At 43.6% G+C, this 19,456-nt stretch overlaps 2 protein-coding genes across 2 annotated transcripts; one reads left to right on the plus strand and one right to left on the minus strand.

Moving 5' to 3' along the window:
• Positions 1-6,516: 6,516 nt before the first annotated feature.
• On the minus strand, positions 6,517-6,930 carry PFN3 (profilin 3). Its single transcript, XM_026108345.2, has one exon. It carries the CDS (start codon positions 6,928-6,930, stop codon positions 6,517-6,519), a length of 414 nt encoding a protein of 137 aa, XP_025964130.1.
• Positions 6,931-7,526: 596 nt separating this feature from the next.
• MTARC2 (mitochondrial amidoxime reducing component 2) lies at positions 7,527-18,468 on the plus strand. The gene is made up of 7 exons (XM_026108188.2): positions 7,527-7,836; positions 8,064-8,237; positions 12,359-12,521; positions 14,046-14,186; positions 14,940-15,001; positions 15,151-15,222; positions 15,760-18,468. The coding sequence occupies exons 1-7, from the start codon at positions 7,577-7,579 to the stop codon at positions 15,884-15,886; spliced, it is 999 nt and encodes a 332-aa protein (XP_025963973.2). The 5' UTR covers positions 7,527-7,576; the 3' UTR covers positions 15,887-18,468.
• The last annotated feature ends 988 nt before the right edge of the window (positions 18,469-19,456 follow it).

Raw genomic sequence — 19,456 nt, forward strand, 5'->3', positions numbered from 1 at the left:
GTCTCCGGGTTCCTTTTAACCGCTCAAAACAGACAGCTGATCCTCTCATACACAAAGGTTGGAAGCTGTGTATATTACAGTACAGCAGAAACACAGGGAAGATTGGATTTTACATTTGAGCTGAATGAAATGCACTTCTCCCTTCAGGCATTTGCTTTACACCCCTACCCATTGCTTCACCTGGCAAGCTTTTATTTTTTGGTGGGTGTGCTACTACACTATCTCATTATCCCCTCTGTCTCTTCATATTTCCACCCCTCTTTCACCATGTTTTACAACAAATGACACCATAAAAAAATTCAAGAAGCTGAACACATGCAAGAGTGGTAGAAAGCAGTCAGCTCTTCCAGATACCTTTTAGAAGTGAGCTCCGCTCACCTGACTTAGCCTAACAAGTCATTTTAAATCAAATCCCTGGCTTCTCCCAGTTCACTGAGTCACTGAGCAGAAGAAAGCTTGTTTCTGCTGTTCTTGGCAGAACAATTTAATTGCTACTCTGGTTTACCGTAGACTCTGAGGAAATGGCAGAGAAGTCACAGCTATTGTCTTTTGTCCAGCAACATTAGGCGCAAGGAAGCGTTTTGCTGCACAGTTGCTTTTGAAGGGCGGTAGCTGAGGAAAGCCGTAATGCACCACAACACGTCACTTAGGCACTTCCAAAACTCTGCCGGTCTCAGGCCAACGTTCATCTCACAAGCGAATGACCTTTGTGTCCTCTGCAAGACCAGCAAAGGAGCAGGTTTTGTGTCTGGTTGGTGCAAAATAAGTTGTCTCTTTTTCTGTACCCCAAGTCCCTTGTTAGCTCTTCTAAGAAGAAAATTGGTCCTAAAATCCATGAGGAGATTCTGCAGTTACCTGCACGCGGAGTACTTGGTGATTTTTTTTTTCCTTCAAGGAGCAGTAGAGACCTAAGGAACATGTAGATAATGGAGATTAAATTAAAAGAAGGTAATGGAGGAAATTTTCCCCTTCCTTGTTCCTATAGGAAATAGTGTCAGGCTGCCAGGCCTTTTTTGGAGTGTAAACTCCAGACTGAGCTCAGTGGTGCCCCTTCCTGACTCCTACGTCACCCATGAGGAGGGCTCAGGGCTCTGGGCTTGCTTAGCGTGGAGGAGGGAAGGCTTGGGGGGGGGGCGTCTCAGCAGCTTTTCGGCGTATAAGAAGGGGCTGCCAACACCACCGAGCCAGGCTCTTTTCCGAGCTGCACAGCAGGACAGCAAGAGACAATGGTCATAAATTGAAACTGGGGAGGTTCCAGCTGGATATAGGGGGAAAAAAAAATCCCTCGGATGACAATTAAGCACTGGAATGCCTGTGGATGGTATTTGGCCATAATGCAGGACTAACGAGAAAGATTATAAATAGCTTTCATACGGAGATATAAAAGACAGATATCCTCACCCTCCACCGTGCCCAGCTAGAACCACAGACGCTAAGAATAAAGCTTTGCTTCTGGTGACATGGAGCAACTTGCAAAGCTGTCAGTGCAAACTGCATTAAGAGCAGTTTGGCCCTCTGTGAAGTTTCTGCTCCACTGAATGATGCTGGCTGAAAGGCAGTTGTCCTTTAGTGCCATCTCCTGGGAAAAATGCAGATTTCCAGCCATGTTCGCTGCGCTCATCGTTCTGCATCTCCTCCTCCTGCAGGGATATCCTGCCCTCCCCGAGGCAGGCCCTCTAGTTTGTCAAGGCTGGTCGCTAGGAAGTTGGGTCCCAGCACTGTAACATATCTCTGCATACCAGTGCTTTATGACCAGTTGACTCCCAAACCTCTGTGTCCTGTTTGCAACTGTTTCAAATGTAAAGATATACAAATATTGGTTTTGTTTTTTTCTTAAACATCTAAACATGCATTGTACTTTGGAGGGTCCCATCCTTCCCCTAAGTCGTCTCTCCTGAAATCTGTTTGTCCTTATGCTGCAGAGTGCATTGCTCCTCAGTAAAATCTCTCCTTCTGCCCCTACCTGCCTTCCCAGATCACATGCAGCTCTACCCCGGACTATTCAAAATCCTAAAGCCGCCTGACTGATACTGTATTCATCTGGAGAACTGCAATTACAGAACGTGGAGAGGATTTGTAATGTAATTAGACTGTGTTTGTTAACACTGGACTGAACATTTGCTTGGAACAACCATTGCACTATTGCCTTGGTGAATTCACAGACACCAAAGTCTAACATTTGACTGGAGGAAAAAGGCAAATTTCAGTTCATTTTCCTGTATGACTGGACAGTGAACAAAGTAACCTGCCAGCCTGCCTAGCTTCCATGTATTTATGATTCCTTGTGTAGGAAAAGACTCACAAAACACACCCCCTTATCTTATTGCACTGTCTCCCCTAAAAGACATCTATCATTAATGACCCTATTTTTAATTCTATCATCACCAATTATTTGCCTGGGATTTTCCCCTACATTAATTTCACTGAGCTCATTTCTAGTGCGTGGCTCACTCAACTCTGATTTCCTTGAAGACTATAAGAGGAAACAGCAACGCTTTTATCCTCCCATCCTCTCTATGGAGGAATCTTTTGAATTTATTGTTTATTCTGTGTTGGGAAGGAAGGATTTAATTTGTGTGTGTGTGTAATATAATGGTGTGTAATATAATTTTTATCACATCTCACTGAAATCAATGAGACATGCTGGGAGATGAAGAAGATGGGGTGACTGCATACTCGGCAGTGTCATCCTCTCACCCTCTGCCTTCTGGGAATTATGAGAGAATTGCTGGAAAAATACCTGAAATGGCCCTGCTGTGGTCATTTAATTCCTGTTCCTTCACTGACACAAGATCAACCCACATTTAGCTCCACCCTGGCACCCTTTCACCAAGCCTGTTATTAAGAGTCTCCAACAATGCTGACAAGACTAAACAAGACTAAAAACCTTTCCAGGCAATCACAGCCAGTGTTTTGCCATCTTTGTCCCAAGGAATTTTAATAATGTCCAAGCTAAATCTCCCCCTTAGAGCGGTATTTTACACCTTTCCAAACTACAGCAGTATCCACATATTTGAAGACCGGCAAAATCCCCATTCAGTTGTCTTTTCTTTAGTTGAAACAACTAAAATTCTTTATATCTTTCCATGTGGATCACCTTTCTTAGACCTCTGACTGATCTGTGGCTACAAAAGAAAGTCTAGAAGATTTGACTCCGGAAGAATTATCTCCAGTTTTACAGTGCATCTAAACACCGATATGTCATTACTTTTTCCGTAAAAATCTGTTGCATCTGAAAACTTGTCATATGGGTGCTTCTGAGCTGACAAATGCTTTATCAAGCTTACCGCCTGCTTTCCGAACTGAGAGAGCCCAGCCCCAGGTTGCCATGGCTTTGACATTACAAATCCTCCATTTGGTCTGACGCATTTTAAGCAAATTCTGCCTGGAGCAAGGACCTGGCATGGAGAATTTCAGCACAAATGATTTGAAGTTCGAAAAAATTAAAAGCAATTGAAAACAAGGTCATTTCCTGGGAAATTCGGGTTTACTGTACCCACTCTGGCTACAGCAAATACAATTCTGTTACACTAGAGGCGGTGTTTGGTGTGTAACAAAAGCAGTAAATAGATTTTTTTCTGAAGGGCTTTATTCCCACTGTTTTATAGCAGAAGGAGTTAGTAACCCCTAGGTAAGCACAGATGTGCCTGATACGGAAGATAAAACAGAGCTGCTGGTTAAGCTGCTTACTGGAGGCTTTTTGAGCGGTGCCTGCAGTGTGGCTGAACAGACTGCTTTTCTCAAAGCCTGCTGTCTTAGACCCGAGACGTTAAGCCATGGCCATGTTCTTCACAGCCATTTCTAATTTTACATTCCTTGCATCACAGCAGGAGAGGAGAGACTATGCAGATGCTGCCGCCTTCTGTTATTCCTCCCTTCAGCTCCCACTTCAAGAAGAGTCAGGGCTGAACGTAATAGGCGCTTTTGGGAGCTGGGCTGAACAAAATTTCCTTGGGCTCCAGGTTGGCAGACTGAGGGAACAAAGGTTTCTTGTGCTTCTTGGGCTTACAGATAAATTTTTCTCTAAGTTAATATGCAATTGCTGGCACAGGCTAACTATTTCTAGATGTAGTTAATGGGTCCTTCAAACTGAAAGAAACCTTTTTTGTAAACCCTTGTGCTATCGTAGTGTATAACTAAGAAGTAGTTGTAGCTATTCGTAGCACCATCACACTGGATCAGTCTAAACTTCTCCGAATTCTCATGCTGACAAAGCATATACACTCCAGTCCCATTTTCTCTGGCACCCAGAAGAAGGGAAGCAAGCAATAGCGGAGCAAGCAATAGCTCATTCAAAATGATCTTCTCTGAGTCCAAATCCTGCCATCTTGATGCCGCTTAGGCTAAAGTTCAGAGAGTGAAAGCATTCTGCATTTTGTGACTTTCACAGTGGAGAATACTACCAGTGCTCAAGAAATCACAGAAGATACCGACTCATTTTTGGCTTAAACTTATGAAAATAAATGGCAATTTTCATTAGGAATGCCTATGCTCTTTAGAAAAGTTGTGACCAGAATAAAAATGAATCTTTTTTTTTCATTTATTTCATTTGATTCACTGCTTTTAGTGCTAGATTCTAAAACCAACTTGTGTTGTCATGATTTTCCCTTTAGTACTTATGTTAATTTGTTTTGATTCATGCTTGCAAGCTCTGCTTATGGCGACAGTGCTTACTAATTAGACAGTCATTGTAGTTTTGTTGAACATTTGCTAATACATTAGACATCTGGTTCCCTTTATAGTGTTTTTCTGCTCCTGCGGGTGCAGTTGCAGATTAAAGATCTCTGTGTGAGCTTAATTAAATTACAAAATATTGACTCCTTGTTAAATTAGAAGAATGATGGTTATCAAAGAGCATGCAAGTGTTCCAAGTTCGTGCAGCAGGGCTGCCTCAACTTTCACTTCTGCGGCAGAATTCACAAATTCTTCCAGAGTAATTATTTTTGCCTCAGTGGGCCTGGGACGCCAGACAATTTGCAGGCGGAGGTGAAAAGGGAAGGCTGGGATTTCAAAACAGACTCTGCTGTTTAGAGAGTGCGATTTCCTGCTAGAGTGGGGAGATCCACTGGTTATGGAGAACAGGGTATGTTACTGTGGTTTATGAGTGTGGCCCGTCAGCGTTGCAGTGTGAAGGCGTGTGGTGGGTTCAGGCTTGCTGTCAGGCAGCTGCTAGGGCTGCCAGGAGCAAGGAAACCCCGCGTGTGATGGGACTGGTCTTGCCTTCAATGAATGCACTGCCCAGCGTGGTCTGACTAGCCTTTAGGAAAGAAAATCAAGGTAGTTTACAGCATTGTGGGGATGAGCCTGGGGAGGAGATACCCCCTTGAGTTTTCCCTGTATTGATCCCATCTCAAGTGTGCCTGCTCTGCTCCATTTCAAACTGGCAGTTCACTGGCAGTAGGAGCAGGAGGGAAAGCGGTACAGGTGAACGGAGGAGGGAGCCTGCAGCTTTCAACACCGCATCCTCCCAGAGGGTCCTGGGGGGGCTCAGAGGGCCTCTACTGATGTTGAGGTTGGACAGTGAGTGAGCAGGATGGAAAGGACCAAACAGGAAGCAATCTTCAGAAGATCCCTGTGCCACAGATGCAAGACAGATAACTCCCAATTTACCCATCCAAACCCTTTAACTTAATCATCAAAGTCATGTAAGAAGTAAAGGGTTTCAGACGATCTGGAAGGTGAGCAGGAGGAAGCTCACCTTGCATACTTCACACACAAGTGCAACAGCAGCACGAGGCCCTGCTGGTCAATAGTTTAAACTCCAGAGTGAACTGGGCTTGTTGCAGGGGCAACTGTATGATAAACTGTAAGTCTATCATATATACAGAACATGTGGCAGAGCCGTAGGCTGCCAAACCAACCTTGGCATGTCCAAATGGTACCTGAACTACCTTTACTCTTCCTGGGATCAGCCCTTTCTGATTAATGAGTGGCAAATGGTATATAACAGATTCATAAGATTCTTAATGTGACATGAAACAAAATAAAATGAGCTATTCATTACAGCAATAGCCTAATGGTATATTATCGAACACAAAAGACAAGCGGACTGCTCTAAGTTGCCCTGCTTATCCTTAGTGTTGTGGACTACTTGTAGAATTAGGAAGGTCTCAAAAACTACAAATGGCATTAGGGCATGACCTAGTCAAACAGGAAAGTAGAGAATCAGAGTGCTAAGGGATTGCCATCACTTCTGCCCTTTCCCAAAGCTATTGTTAACAGAGACCTTTACCTGAAAATCAGTCAGCAAAATAAGTCTGTAAAATGAGAATAACAGGGAGGCATCACCTGAGATGGCCTAGAGGCCACTCAAGTAACACCAAGCATCCTGATGAGGAATGTAAATCTCACTCACTTTTGCACCAAGAAATGGTTATGCAGACTATTAGTATACCAGCACATCTGCCTGCCCAGCACCCTCCTACCTGAAAGAAGCAGGCAAAGACATGTTTAACAAAATCATGTTTCTTTCCTTTCTCCTCCTGTGCTCAGGAAGATGTGCATCTTTGACACTATCTATCTGCTGCATGTTTTCATGCCCATAATCATTTCATGGACCTTCTTATTGAGGGCTCCTCCATGGACACCCCTCTTGCCCATGAGGAAGATCAGGGCTCTGGAGGTCCTGCCGATACAGATGGATCTGCTGTCTCCGCCTTTCGTTCTGGTATCCATCACATCATCTTCTTCTACCAGTAGGTTGTCACGAATCACACTGCACTTTTTACCAGCAATGGTGATGCCAGTTTGCAGGAACGCTTTCCTATCCTGGCCAGTGATCAAGCCCACTTCTTGAGGGGAGATGGCTGCGAGCAGCCCTCCTGGCTTGGATGCCCACACACACTTGTTGTCAGAGTGGCCCACAATAGCTACGTCTTCGACGTTCCTGTCCTTCAGGATGTAGTTAATGTAGTTCTTCCAGTCCCCCATCCCAGCCGGGCGGTCCAGATGCCTCTAAAATGCCCCACACTGAACTTCTCTGTCTCCTGGCTGCTGAGACTCAGCTCTTGGTGAACCAGTCCTAGAAGCTTCAATGTGAGCGTCTGACCGAGGATCCCAGCAATCCGAGCTGGGGACTCAGGAGAAATCAACAGACATGGCTCTTCCCTTGCTGGTCAAGAGAGATCTGTGCCTGGGAAGCAGTTGCCGACAGTTGCCAGGAGCTTCTCAGCGATTCCAGCAGCACTTGTCAGTACCCTGCACATTATGATGTCGCATTTGCCTTAAAGCGCGATAGCCCGCGAAGGGACTTTCTCCTGCCACAAAGTGACTCGCGCATGACTTTCCACCAGGGCCTCCAAACCACAGGGGAGCTTTTGCATGGGGCCTCACAAGCCTGGCAGCAGGCGGTTTGTGCAGACGGGTGCCGAGGCCAAGGCGCACAGGACCCACCAGCCCAACCGCAGGCGCTGAGCTTTACCTGCCACCGCGGGCCGCCTCGAAGCTCTCCGCGACGTGCGCGGGGGGGCGGCCGGGGCCGGGGCCGGGGCGGGCCGCGGCGGCGGGGGGCGGGCGGCCCCGCGGCCCGCCCCGCTCCGGCCCCCGGAGGCATCGCGCCGCGGCGGCCGCAGTCGCCATGAGCGCGGCGTGGGGGGCGCTGGGCCGCGGGCTGTGGGCGGCGGCGGCGGCGCTGGCGCTGGGCGCGCTGCTGGGCGCCTGGCGCTGGGGCGGCGGGCGGCGGCGGGGGGCGGCCGGGGGGGGCCGCGGCGGCCGCCGCGAGCGCGTGGGGACGGTGTCGGGGCTCTTCGTGTACCCGGTGAAGTCGTGCCGCGGCGTGGCCGTGCCGCGGGCGCAGGTGACGCCGATGGGGCTGCGGAGCGGCGAGCTGCGGGACAGGTACCGGACGGGACGGGACGGGACGGCTCTGCCGGGGCCTCCCCCCCGCGTGCTGAGAAAGGGCAAAGTGGGAGGAAAACCGGATTTGTTAAAAAGGCGGCGGAAAGCAACACAGCACGGAGGCGGAGCGAGGCTGCGGGCGCTGCAGCGCGCTCCGCGCAAGTGGCCGCTACGCCGCCGCGCCCCGCGTGGCGTTGAGTGCGTTGCTCTGCCCTTGTGTGCCGCAGGTTCTGGCTGGTGACCAAGGAGGATGGACACATGGTTACGGCCCGGCAGGAGCCGCGGCTGGTCCTGGTTTCTGTCGGCTGTGAGAAGGGTTGCTTGACCTTAAATGCCCCAGCGATGGAGAAGCTGTGTTTCCCTGTAAATCTCTCCAGGAAAAATCCAGTGCGGAACTGCAGGTACTGAAGGGCAGAAAAGTGGAGGGGTTGGTCCCCTCCCTTCCTTCCCCCCCAGTGCTCTCTCTCATCTACATGCTTTATTTTTCAGGACTTTATGATGTTTAGCATTTTCTTATGCGAAAGTTGGAAGATGAAACTCTCTGTTGTATGTTATGCCAGAGGTCAGGATTCAGTATGATAATGTGAGGTCTAGTCTTAATCTGTTAAATTCCGATGAAAGCAAACCTTAGGAAAAGATAACACAGTATTCAAAGCTGATACGCTATATTTGTGCCAAATGAACTGTGATCTTCAGTTTTCATGCAGTGGCATGTTTACTCATTTGTGTTTGCTTTCTGTTTTTTCATTTTACCTTGCATCTGAAAATCTCAGTCATACATGCTGTGTTTCTTGGTCACAACTAATACATGCATCAGCATTTTCAGATGCACACTGGCCGTTGGTATTGGTGAGATATCAGGGCCTAGCTCCCCTCACCACCGACTGCAGACACTTAGCCGAGGTGCCCACGTTAGTAGCTCGGTTGCCTGAAGCTCCTCTGTGGTCCTTGGAGAGAGATGGGCATTTCCAGAGAGCAAGTCGTTCCTGGTAGCCCCCCCCCTTGTATCTTGAGGGGACTTAAGGGGAACAGATGACAAACATAGGCATCTCAGCTATGTGCCTAGAATTATGTTGGATGAATTCAGGCCTAGTTTTTTTATTGAAATATTGAAATCCATGCTGAAAAGTGGCCAAGGGGAAACACAAAACATCTTTTCACTGTTAAATGCCAATTATAAATAAGACTATTCAGTAACTGTAAATGGTATTAGCCCATACAAGCATACTGATAAGTGTTTTTTCTCCTTTGGACAGCAAAAAAGGTTAATGTACCAGCTGCTATAATTAAAGCTAACAGTACTTGAAAGGAACTGCATTCATTAGCTCTTAGAATAGGTCTGTTGCTGTGGAAACCACTGATTAGCATAGCTCAGTATCTTTATTTACATAAGGCAGGTGCGAGTTACAAATGATAGCATTTATCATGGAGAAATAGGACAATCTTTTAAAAAATCTGTCTGGAATATATATACATTAGCCATTGATACACACACTTCAAAAACATGCACTGTGTTTTATATGTTATTTTTCTAAAATTCACTGTGCTATTAGAAAAAGATTTAAATAGGCTGAATGCATTTCAGTAATGAAAAACTATGTTGGACTTCTGAATTACAGATCTCAGTGCTTTGTTTTTCTCTTAATTTTTCTTCTTTTGCCTTAATAAACTATTGCCCTCTCTGGCTTTAAAATTGCTAGATTTAGGAAATGTAGGTAAGCAAAGTTAGGTGTGTGTAAGCAGACTTCGAAAGTTGCCAAGTTTTCTGGTATACACCTGCTGCCATCGGATGTGGAAGCAGTAATGCCCATAGTTAAAAGTCGTCTAGTACTTTTCAGGTTGAGAGCCGTGTTTTGTGTGACTGCTGCACTTAAACAATTTGAATTGCCATTTGTCTGCTCAAGGCTGATTCTTTCTGATACGGTCAGCCATTCCCAAAAATGAGATTTGGGAACAGTACTATATTCAGGCAAATGAAGTCTTCACTTTTCCTTCCAGATTTTCGATTCCAGCTTGTGAGTGGGAGTAGCTATCCTGCAGCACAGTACAGTCTGTCTGCAAGGTCCTCTGCACAGACCGGTGCTTATTCTGCTGCTCAGGGTGCACAGTGCCTTCAGATTGGTGCTGGCTCGTGCCCAGTTGTTTCGAACTGAGGCAATGCAATAGCATTTGGGGCTGAAAAAGGCTGTGCACATATCTGTGCTTTAAAACCGGTAACTCCAGTTGCAGTTTTTACTTGGATATTAAAAAATCTGATGTTTGAGGGAGGCAAAGGTAGGACTAAAGTCACTGCACATATGCTGCTGGAATATGTCAAGGCAAGCACTGAAAAATTACTGTAGCTTGTAGTGTTACATCTGCTGTCTAAAAGTAACAGAGTGAGAGTGCCACCCTGCTGTACTGGGGGGGGGGGGGGGGGGGGGCTCAGAGCTGTTTGAATTAGGTAGTGGCTAACTCTTAATGCACTGACTCCCAGCAAGTCCCCTGAAAGAAGCAGGAGCTGAAGGTTTTGACCATTGATTTGTGTATGGGTTGTATGATTAGACCTAGACTGCTAAGAATGAGCCCGTATTATGAGGACTACTTGTTGTGCCTTGAACAACTCATCAGAAGTGATGACTTAATTGTGAAAGGCTTGACCAGAGAATTTGCCTGTGGCTTTTAAGTCTGATAAGCTGTATTTTTGAAAAAATGATTTTTTAGTGATAGCAGACAACAACAAAAAACCTCTCCCATTCTCTAAGCTTGGGGGCAGAGATACAGTTCTGAGTAGGTGTAAGGTGTCAGAGCAGACGTGGCAGGGAAGGAAGACTGAGGCACTGGTGAGGGATAGGACTGTTTTACACATGCGGCGCTGAGAGTTTCTCATGGCCGTCAGAGCCCTCTGTGGAGCCTGGTGCACAGCTTTTCCAGCTGAGCAGGGGACACAGCCATTTGCAGTGACTGGGGTGCACCTGCACACAAATAAACCCAGGGGCTACCTGAAATGCCTGTGTATGTGTGTAAAGCAAGCAGTGAAGTGAATGAATCTCTCTGGCATCATTAGCCTGCTGCTGGCCATGATTCCCGGGAGCCCCTTGGCCTGCCAGTGTGAGGAGGGCAGGCCTGTGACATGTTCGGGGAGGGGAGCAGGCCACCGGCTGGATGTTGCTGCCAGCACCACAGTAATTCATCTCTGCCTCAGATGAGGAGGGCCTCTGGGAGCCGGGCACAGGCTGCCTGAATTGCCTGGGCATCTATATGCTTTAAGCTGTGCGGTGTATGGGTACAGAAGTAGAGGAAACTGCAGTGCATTTGGGTCAAAATCAGTATTTTGAGGACAGTAACAAAACTATTCGTGACTAGTGTTGAAGTTTATTAGAAAGCTGAGTGGAGGTTTATTTTTCCTGCCAAAATTGTTATTTGCGTAAACTTGTTTATTTTCTGCTGCCAGTGGCTTTTTATGCCCCATGGACTTTGCTTCCATTGTAAATCTTTAACCGCTCTTAGTATGTAGAACAGCTCAAACCCTACGTTTTGGCATTGCTTATTGGTGTCAGTACTTGTCACTCGATCCCACTGGGGTGTTGTGCCAGAGGTTTTAGGGAAAGTCAGTGCATATCCTTTTTTATTGCTGTTGTTTTTAACTTAGGTTTGTCTGGTGAAAAAAACCTTTCAGATTTTGGAAAACAGCTGTTTTGGAGAGGAAATGTCTTGCTGAGACCATTGGTCGGATGGTTCAGGTTTGCACTGCACTTTCTGCTCAGCCTTCTGAGCTGAGAAACTGCTTCTCAAGTGGTTGAGACTCAAGGTGTCATTTCTGAGGAAGGTGTAAATACCAGGTTTTAACGGAAACTGTTTTGCAGCCCCAGCAGTAATGTATCTATTGCTGTTTCATCGTAAGAATATTTATGACACATGCAAATCTGTTAGTGTCACAATAGTTGAAATGATCTTTGGGCAGCAGAGTTTCACTCAGCTCCGGCTAGATTTTGGCAGCACTAAAATTTGAAGGAAAGCTTCCTTAATGTTGAGGGACAACATTTACAAATTTTAATTACAGTAACTAACCATGTCTGTTTTAACTATCATTCATTTTTTGAAATAAATTACATTTCAGTCACTTTCTGGATAAAGGTCTTTTGGTATTGAAGTCACATACAAGGGCAAGAATAGACCCTTTATTTTTCTTGAAAGTGGGGCAAACTGATGTGATTCTTTACAGGACCACTGATGTGACAGTTAGATCTGTGCACCTAAAGCCTATTTCAGGGTTCGTTCTTTCACCCTGGGGCCAGTTGGTATTTTGTGGCCATGTTCATACTACTCATCTTCCAAAACAAGGTGTCCACAAGGAAATTGCATGCTGGGGATGTTTCTTACGCTATTTTCAGAAACCAACTTCCGTTTAATTATAATTCAGGTAGTTTGTTTACAGTATCTTACTATTACTTTTATAACAAGCTGTTTGCCTTGGAATACTAAGCATGCTTGAGCCTTCCGCTTTCCAACTAACTTGCTGATATGCCTTGTGATCCTTCAGGGTGTTTGGACTGGATATCCAAGGCAGGGACTGTGGTGATGAAGTGGCTCGGTGGATTACCACTTTCCTGAATACAGAGCCATATCGACTAGTGCACTTTGAGCCTTCCATGGTGCCAAGAAAGTCAAAGGACGTAATAAACCTTTTCCGAACCACAGATGAGGTAAATGAATGTTTTTCCCAGCAGTACGTTTTTGTATCCTTTTTTTTCCCCTTGCCCAGACCTGCATGTTCAGCCATCAGGTGATGAGCTCAATTTAGCAAGGTATGTAGTCATGTACTTAAAGCACATGAACATTTGCCTTACCTTTGGTGGGATGACTTACTTGCCTAAATTTAGCTTCAGGTCTGCTCTAAACTATTGACCATCCACAGCTAAAGAGTTTTATGCTGACATTTTAAGAGGAACTGTTATATTGCAGAATTAAATGGAATTCCTTTTCTTTGCCTCAGTGAATAGAAGAAAGCTATGTTTTTAAAGATATTTTGCTGGTATAATCCATGTCGTACAGAAAATCTTTATTCTCTATCCTTTGTTAGGTCTAGCAGTGTTGTGATATGAGCTGTCTTACCTCATATTTTGTGTAAAAGGATGATGCTAAACCTAGCTCTGTGTAGTCATAGGCCTAGGAATTACCATGCAAAGAGGGCTGCAGAATTTTCATCTTTTTCTTCCTGTGAGGAGAGGCTGAAAGATAGGATATTAGATAAAGATTTGCAGGCAGGGAAAGGAGATGTTGTGCTCAGTCAGTACATTCCCGAGATGTCCTCTTATCATTGGGGCCACTGATGCGCTTCTTTTTCTCTGAATAAAGCTCCCATGTAGAGGTGAACTGAGCCTGATGAGTGTAAGCTTTTTAAGCAAATGCAAATTCTGACTACCTTACCCTACTGTTGTGATGTTATTATTTACAGAACATCAGTGGTTTGCTTGTTGCTGCACAAACAGAAGGAGTTATATGCAATTCTAGACCTTTATACATGTGCATTTATTTATTTATTTATGGATCTTTATACATATGTAGGATTTTTCTTTTAATCCTGTTCATTGGCCTTGTTTGACAAAATGGCAGCCCTCCTGCCCCCCCCCCAAAAATTAGGGCAATGAATGGATGGTTGCAATTTAATATGGCTATTCTGTGTGTGAAACTTTCTCTCTCATAAGATGGATTCAGTGATAAGATGATTCAGTATACTGTGGTAAGACAGATTCAGTATATAGAAAAATCCAGTTAGCTGATTAAAGTCAACCAGCTAAGTTCAGCAAGTTCATAAGCTTCTTATTGTCTTTCATAATTTGCCATAGCATGCCTTACTGACATACTTTGCTCCACCTGTAACACCTAGAATTAATGTCTGGAACATGCATCCTGTATTGCCTACATTTATTGTAGTGTTTAAGAAGTTGCGGTAGCTGCTATAATTTGTGGTTTAACTCTATAAATAGAAGTTTAATTTAAAAAATTGAGCAAATAAAACTTAGAGTGGTTACTGAAATAGGAAAGGGCCTGTTGTTTCACTTCTTAACATACTTCCAGTGAATTAAAACCTCACTGCAGCAGCATAACACTGCCAGGCTACTGTATGGCCATTGGCTCCAACATACCAGTCTTTTTGCCATTAAGCACGAACTCTGCTCCTATGGTCTTGCAGCAGCCATAGGATTTCTTTGTATTTATTTATGTAGGTTGCCTACCCCGATTGTAGCCCAGTCTTGATCCTCACAGAAGCTTCACTGGAAGATCTAAACACCAGACTGGAGAAGAAAGTTAAGATGGAGAACTTCAGGCCAAATATTCTTGTTACAGGTTGCAGTGCTTATGAAGAGGTAAAATAATGCTTAAGTGCCTTTTTGGAGGCTTGGATGTGTCCTCTGTAACTCCATTTCCTTGGGGGATTGTGTCTACAAGGATGAAGAAAGCAGCTGCTCTGTGATTCACAGCTGACCTCCAGACAGGTGCAGCTTCATCTCACTTGAATGCCTGCGAATCACTGAGGGAGGTGACAAGCCTGTGGATACTTACTTAGCTTGGCGAAGGATAAAATAAGTATATTTAAGTGACAGGCTGTGACTGAATGCTTGTGTTTAAGTGTAAAGTAAGGAAAGTTACGCACACTGTAATGCATCAAATTAATGATACAGATAAGCAATTTGTAAATCGTCAGCGAGATGTTTTGTAATGGTTGTCACAAGAGTAAAAACTCACCCTTGCAATACTACAGTACCATAACTGCATCTCTGACAATGTTCTGGTAGTGCAAAAAGCACCATATCTATGAAGGTAACTGGTGGTGTTGATGGCTTCTGAGTGTTTTGATGTCATGTTTCCATTTTGCCAAAGAATGTGCTCTATAATTAATGTCATTACTGATGTGTCCTGAATTGGGTGAATGTAGTGACAATAGATTTTTCATTAAAATAATACGCTATTGTAACTGCACTTACTTTGAAGATGTGAGAAGGGCAATCGTCCAGAATGATACTACTTCTTCTAGGAATAACTGTGCTTAGAACCAGCTCCTGGAAAAATGGTTACAGGCAGTTATGTCTAATCTGTGCATAACGTTCACCTTCCCTCAGGACTCCTGGGAGGATATTCTGATTGGTGATGTGGAGATGAAAGGGACAGTGTGTTGTGCCAGGTAAACGTTTTGGACTCCTATTAAATACATACATGTGCACACACACATATATGTATGCATATATACATATATGTATGTATGTATATGTGTATATATATATATACACACATACATAGCCATTATTGACTCAGCACTGTCTGTCATTGCAGGTGTATTTTAACAACCGTTAACCCAGACACTGGGGTCCTGGATAGGAAGGAGCCACTGGAAACACTGAAAAGGTTGTAAAAATACCAGTGCTTCTCAAGTCTTGGGCGTGGGTGTAGGCTAGATCCCAACAGACATTAGGCAGGAGTTACAGAAGTGATTTTAAGCATATGTTAGACTGAAGGTCAAGGTGCAAAGGTCTGTGTATATTGGCTTCAGTTCTGCTTTCTGCAATTCCATATGGTAAGAAAACTCAGGAAGTTCTCTCTCCTTTTTTGCAAACTTTACCTTCTCTACCTCTTCCATCTCTGCCTGTGTGAATGCCTGTGGAAATAGATATTTAAGGTATTTAAGGGTCTAACTTTGCACCTTTGGCATGTCTTTTTGTGATAGTTTTTGTGTGCGTGAATACATGGATATGTGAATACAATCAGTTTTATTCTGTTTGAACTGCTTAGTTCTCTTAATTCTTATATTTATTTAGTTAATTTTAACCTAGTAAATTGACCAAAACAGGGCATCACTGTTTGTGTGCCCTCTCTGTCATCACTGATACTTTGATGTTTGGAATTTGCTACCACTGATTCTTAAGAAGTGTTCTCTCTCTGCAGTTACCGCTTATGTGATCCATCTGAGCGACATTTATACAAATCCAGCCCTCTCTTCGGAAGGTATTTTGCTGTTGACAAAACCGGAACCATTCAAGTTGGAGACCCTGTGTATAAGATCGTCCAGTAAAGGGAGATAGATTTTGATCAGAAGATGCCTTTTCACTTTGATATTGAAATTGTTTTCCCATGAACACAGCCACTGACATAACTTTTTCTTATTCCTTGCAATATTTTCTGTTTTGTTCCTTTGTAAGGCACAGGGAGTCTTTGAGCCTATGAAGTGCCAAAAGTGATTTTAGATCATGTCATGTGCTAGCATTCCTATAGAAACCAAATCTTCAGTTTTTTACAGGCTGTAAAGAAGAAACCCCAATCTAAAGACAAATTACAGCACTACTGAGAGTACCACACTTCCTAATTTTTTGTGTCAGGCTCCATATTGGAATCCAAAATTATGTGCAAGGGCTTTGCATCATGTATTAGATACATTCAGTGCCTCTGAAGAACCACAAAAACAGTCATGCTGAGGCTAAGGTAAGCTTACTGACCTTGGAGCTGCCTTACTAGTACACACGGAGTGACGAAGGCAAGGCCTTGTCTTAAATTCCACCCTTCTTTGGTCTTAAGCATCTTTCTCTATTTCTGGAGGTATTTTCAGTCAGTGTTTCTTAACCTGCAGTCATTCCCTGAAGACTGTGTGCTGTCTTTCAAGACTGGAGCTGTGTCAGAAGGAGAAGGGTTGTGAGCTGACTAAATGCTACTCTATTCTATAGGTGGGAGCACTGGCTAACAGTACATAGGTTCATTTATGTCCTCCATTTGAAACTGTGAATCATCATTTGCATCTCCCCTGAAACATACCCTGACAGCTAGTCCATAGGCTATTTTAGAGTGATGCATTTGCTACCATATCAATAGAAAGTGCTCCAATATAACTAAAGAATTAGGTGTTCATTAGACCAGAGACTTTACTTGCATTAGAGAGAAGAAGGCTTTTGGGAGTGATCTGATCCCAAGACTCCCCCTGTCCAAACTGATATCCTAGCCACGGTTGTAGGGTGCTATGTTCATGCTTAGCTCCTTTCTGGCTCAGTGAATCTTTTACTGTAGAAAGTTGGACTGCTTCAGCAAGAGGGTGTCTCTGCCAAAGACACCTGCACATATAGAGAAGTAAAGTTTTATGCATCCAGGGGAATACATAGACTTCTGGTGCCAAATAGCAGCTAAGCAGGGGTTTGGGAAGTTGCAGTTTTAGGCTGAGCATTTTAATACCCCTACCCCATACGCACTCTTTCTTTTTTTTTTTTAATCCTAACTGAAATATCAGCCACTTACATGAAACTGATAATCCTATTTTCTGCTATATGTTATACTGCATAGAACAAGTGGGAGGGTTGATGCAGGGGGAAGAAACAACTGCCATTGATGGCAGTGCTGTCTTTTCTTCAAATCTAGCAGAACTTAAAAAAAAAAAACCCTGTACTCAAAGACAAAAGTGAACCATCTTTCAAGCACTTGGCCACCTGTAGCATTGTTATGGATTAGTATATCTGGAAAGAGTGTTGAACTAGCCAAAAGAGGATTTTAAATAAGTATGAAGAAGGACAAGTCATGGCCCAATTTGGAGTTTAGATTCTCTGTTCTCTTTTGTGAGTATGAAACCGGGATTTTGCTGCATGTCCACAGCTGACACTGGTAGAGTGAAGAGTCCTCGGCTTTTGAGCAGATTCAAATGGATGTACGTGGCAACCATGGAGCAGGTATATGAGGAAGGTAGTTCTGTATTACTTGTTACCTGGGAGTTGCTCCAAGTAGTCTTTTGTAAGTAGAGTGCTCTGTAAGTGTTAAGTTCTCCTGTGACGGAGGAGTCCCCAGCTAGGACTACATACTGCATGCTTGTGCAATGTTATTCCCAGTGCAGTGACTAGTGGGAAGACATGAGATAAAAAGCATCTTTTAAAATGAAAATAATCATGAGGTTAACTTAGAAAAGCGTATGTTGAAAATCCTTAAAAATATTAGAAGCTGAAACATTGTGGAATTCCTCATATTATTGTTAAGCAAAGACAGCCTGCTGGCCTTCCAGAGCAATTAGTTAAGTGTGTGTCGCTTAAGTCAAAAAAGTGGAAGGAAAGAGAGCTGAATTCTTGCCTCTAGCAAAGCATCATTCTTCACTGTTTTCTTAGCACCACATTAGGAGTTATGTAACACAAATTCTGTGTGATATAGGTCATGTTGCATTTTGCTATCATTGACTGGATTAATTTGGGAATGCGGCGATTTGTCCAATAGGAAATTTTGCATCTGTGTTCCTGTTATTGAAAGAAAATTACATAGATCTAAACCCTGATTTACCCCTACAAAACCTCCTTAGAAGAATTTGGCTAGAATCCTAAAATGCATATGCTTCTGAGTGTAGTGAATTTGACAAATGACATTTAGGTCAATTATGTGATAAAAGAGGGCCCTCCTGGGAGCTGCAGAAGGTAACTAATTAATATGACAATATAAATGTTTTCATATAGTTGAACTCCTGTAACTGTAGGAATTACATTTGATTTCACTGAAGCCTTTTAGGAAGTTGACTGAAAACATGTCAGTCTTACAACACTTTTTGTATATGTGTGCTTAAAACTGTTAGCTGCATTTTAACTCTGGAAAGAAAAAAGTATTCTTCTTTTGAAAAAGTAAACTTCTATTGAATCAAAACTCTTGTAAGGTGTAAGATTTCTGGAGCTTTTTTTTTTTTTTTTTTTTTTTTTTTTTTTTTTACTTTGTTCTCTTTTGTGGCATTTAACTTCTGTTGCTGTTTACTGAACCTCATACATAATTAACAGTGATGATTTTTTTTATCTTACCTCTATGTTCAGGAGAATCCCTAGGTAACCAGAGGAAGTCCTATGGCTAAGAGAGCAGAACCATCAGATGTAAGTGGTCTGCAGGCTCAACTTCACAACTTTTATAATCTAGATGATGAAAAAGATGTTTACAGATTAACCACCATAAAACTGATGCATTTCTGACCTCATCTTTTCTCCATGGACGTCCAAGAACCGGGAAAAATTACTTTGAAAGTGGGAATGTTTAGTACACTCCGTCAGTGCAAAAGAATGTTTCCTATTTCAGGTCTTTAAGTATAAAGCTAATGCTTGTTTTACAGCAGTTACTGGCTGGTATGATTCTTGCAGAAGACTGTGTGAGAGAAGGCCAGTCCTTACAGGCAGAAATTTCCTGATTGCTTAGGATTTGAGGTGGAGGCATCTTAACCAAGACTGACCCCAAAAGAGGAAAGATCCATGCTTTTGCATCTTAGGGAGAAAAAGCCCCTTCAAAGGCATTGCTGTCCTCTATAAGAGGAAAAGAGGTTCCTGGCTTTTGCCACTGCAAATGGCAGAGGTTTCAAGAAGGGCAGTCACAGGGGCCTCATTTCTGGGCTATTCTAGCCCCTTAAATTGGCTTTATTCTCATTTTGAGATCTCTAAGGACTTTCCTACCCAGTGCAGTTGTAGGGCTGAGAACTATACCCACAGAGTCTTTGTTCCTTTTGGACAAAAGAATCTTAGAAAAAATAATGCAAGCATCAAAGATGTGTATCAAATCTTTTCTTCAGCTGGAAGAGATGCAGCATTTGTACCTTCTGAAGATTACTATTTTTACTTCTACATAGCTATCGATGTTGACCATCTCTACTTCTAAT

Source organism: Dromaius novaehollandiae, chromosome 3, assembly GCF_036370855.1.
Source record: "Dromaius novaehollandiae isolate bDroNov1 chromosome 3, bDroNov1.hap1, whole genome shotgun sequence".
Taxonomy (NCBI): domain Eukaryota; kingdom Metazoa; phylum Chordata; class Aves; order Casuariiformes; family Dromaiidae; genus Dromaius; species Dromaius novaehollandiae.

What these genes read in the sequence shown, in the direction of transcription:
- PFN3 (XM_026108345.2), bottom strand. Translation starts at nt 6,930, where the DNA reads ATGGGGGACTGGAAGAACTACATTAACTACATCCTGAAGGACAGGAAC.
- MTARC2 (XM_026108188.2), top strand. Translation starts at nt 7,577, where the DNA reads ATGAGCGCGGCGTGGGGGGCGCTGGGCCGCGGGCTGTGGGCGGCGGCG. An exon ending in AATCCAGTGCGGAACTGCAG is followed by an intron (nt 8,238 to 12,358) that starts GTACTGAAGGGC and finishes GTGATCCTTCAG; the next exon opens with GGTGTTTGGACTGGATATCC. An exon ending in GTTGCAGTGCTTATGAAGAG is followed by an intron (nt 14,187 to 14,939) that starts GTAAAATAATGC and finishes ACCTTCCCTCAG; the next exon opens with GACTCCTGGGAGGATATTCT.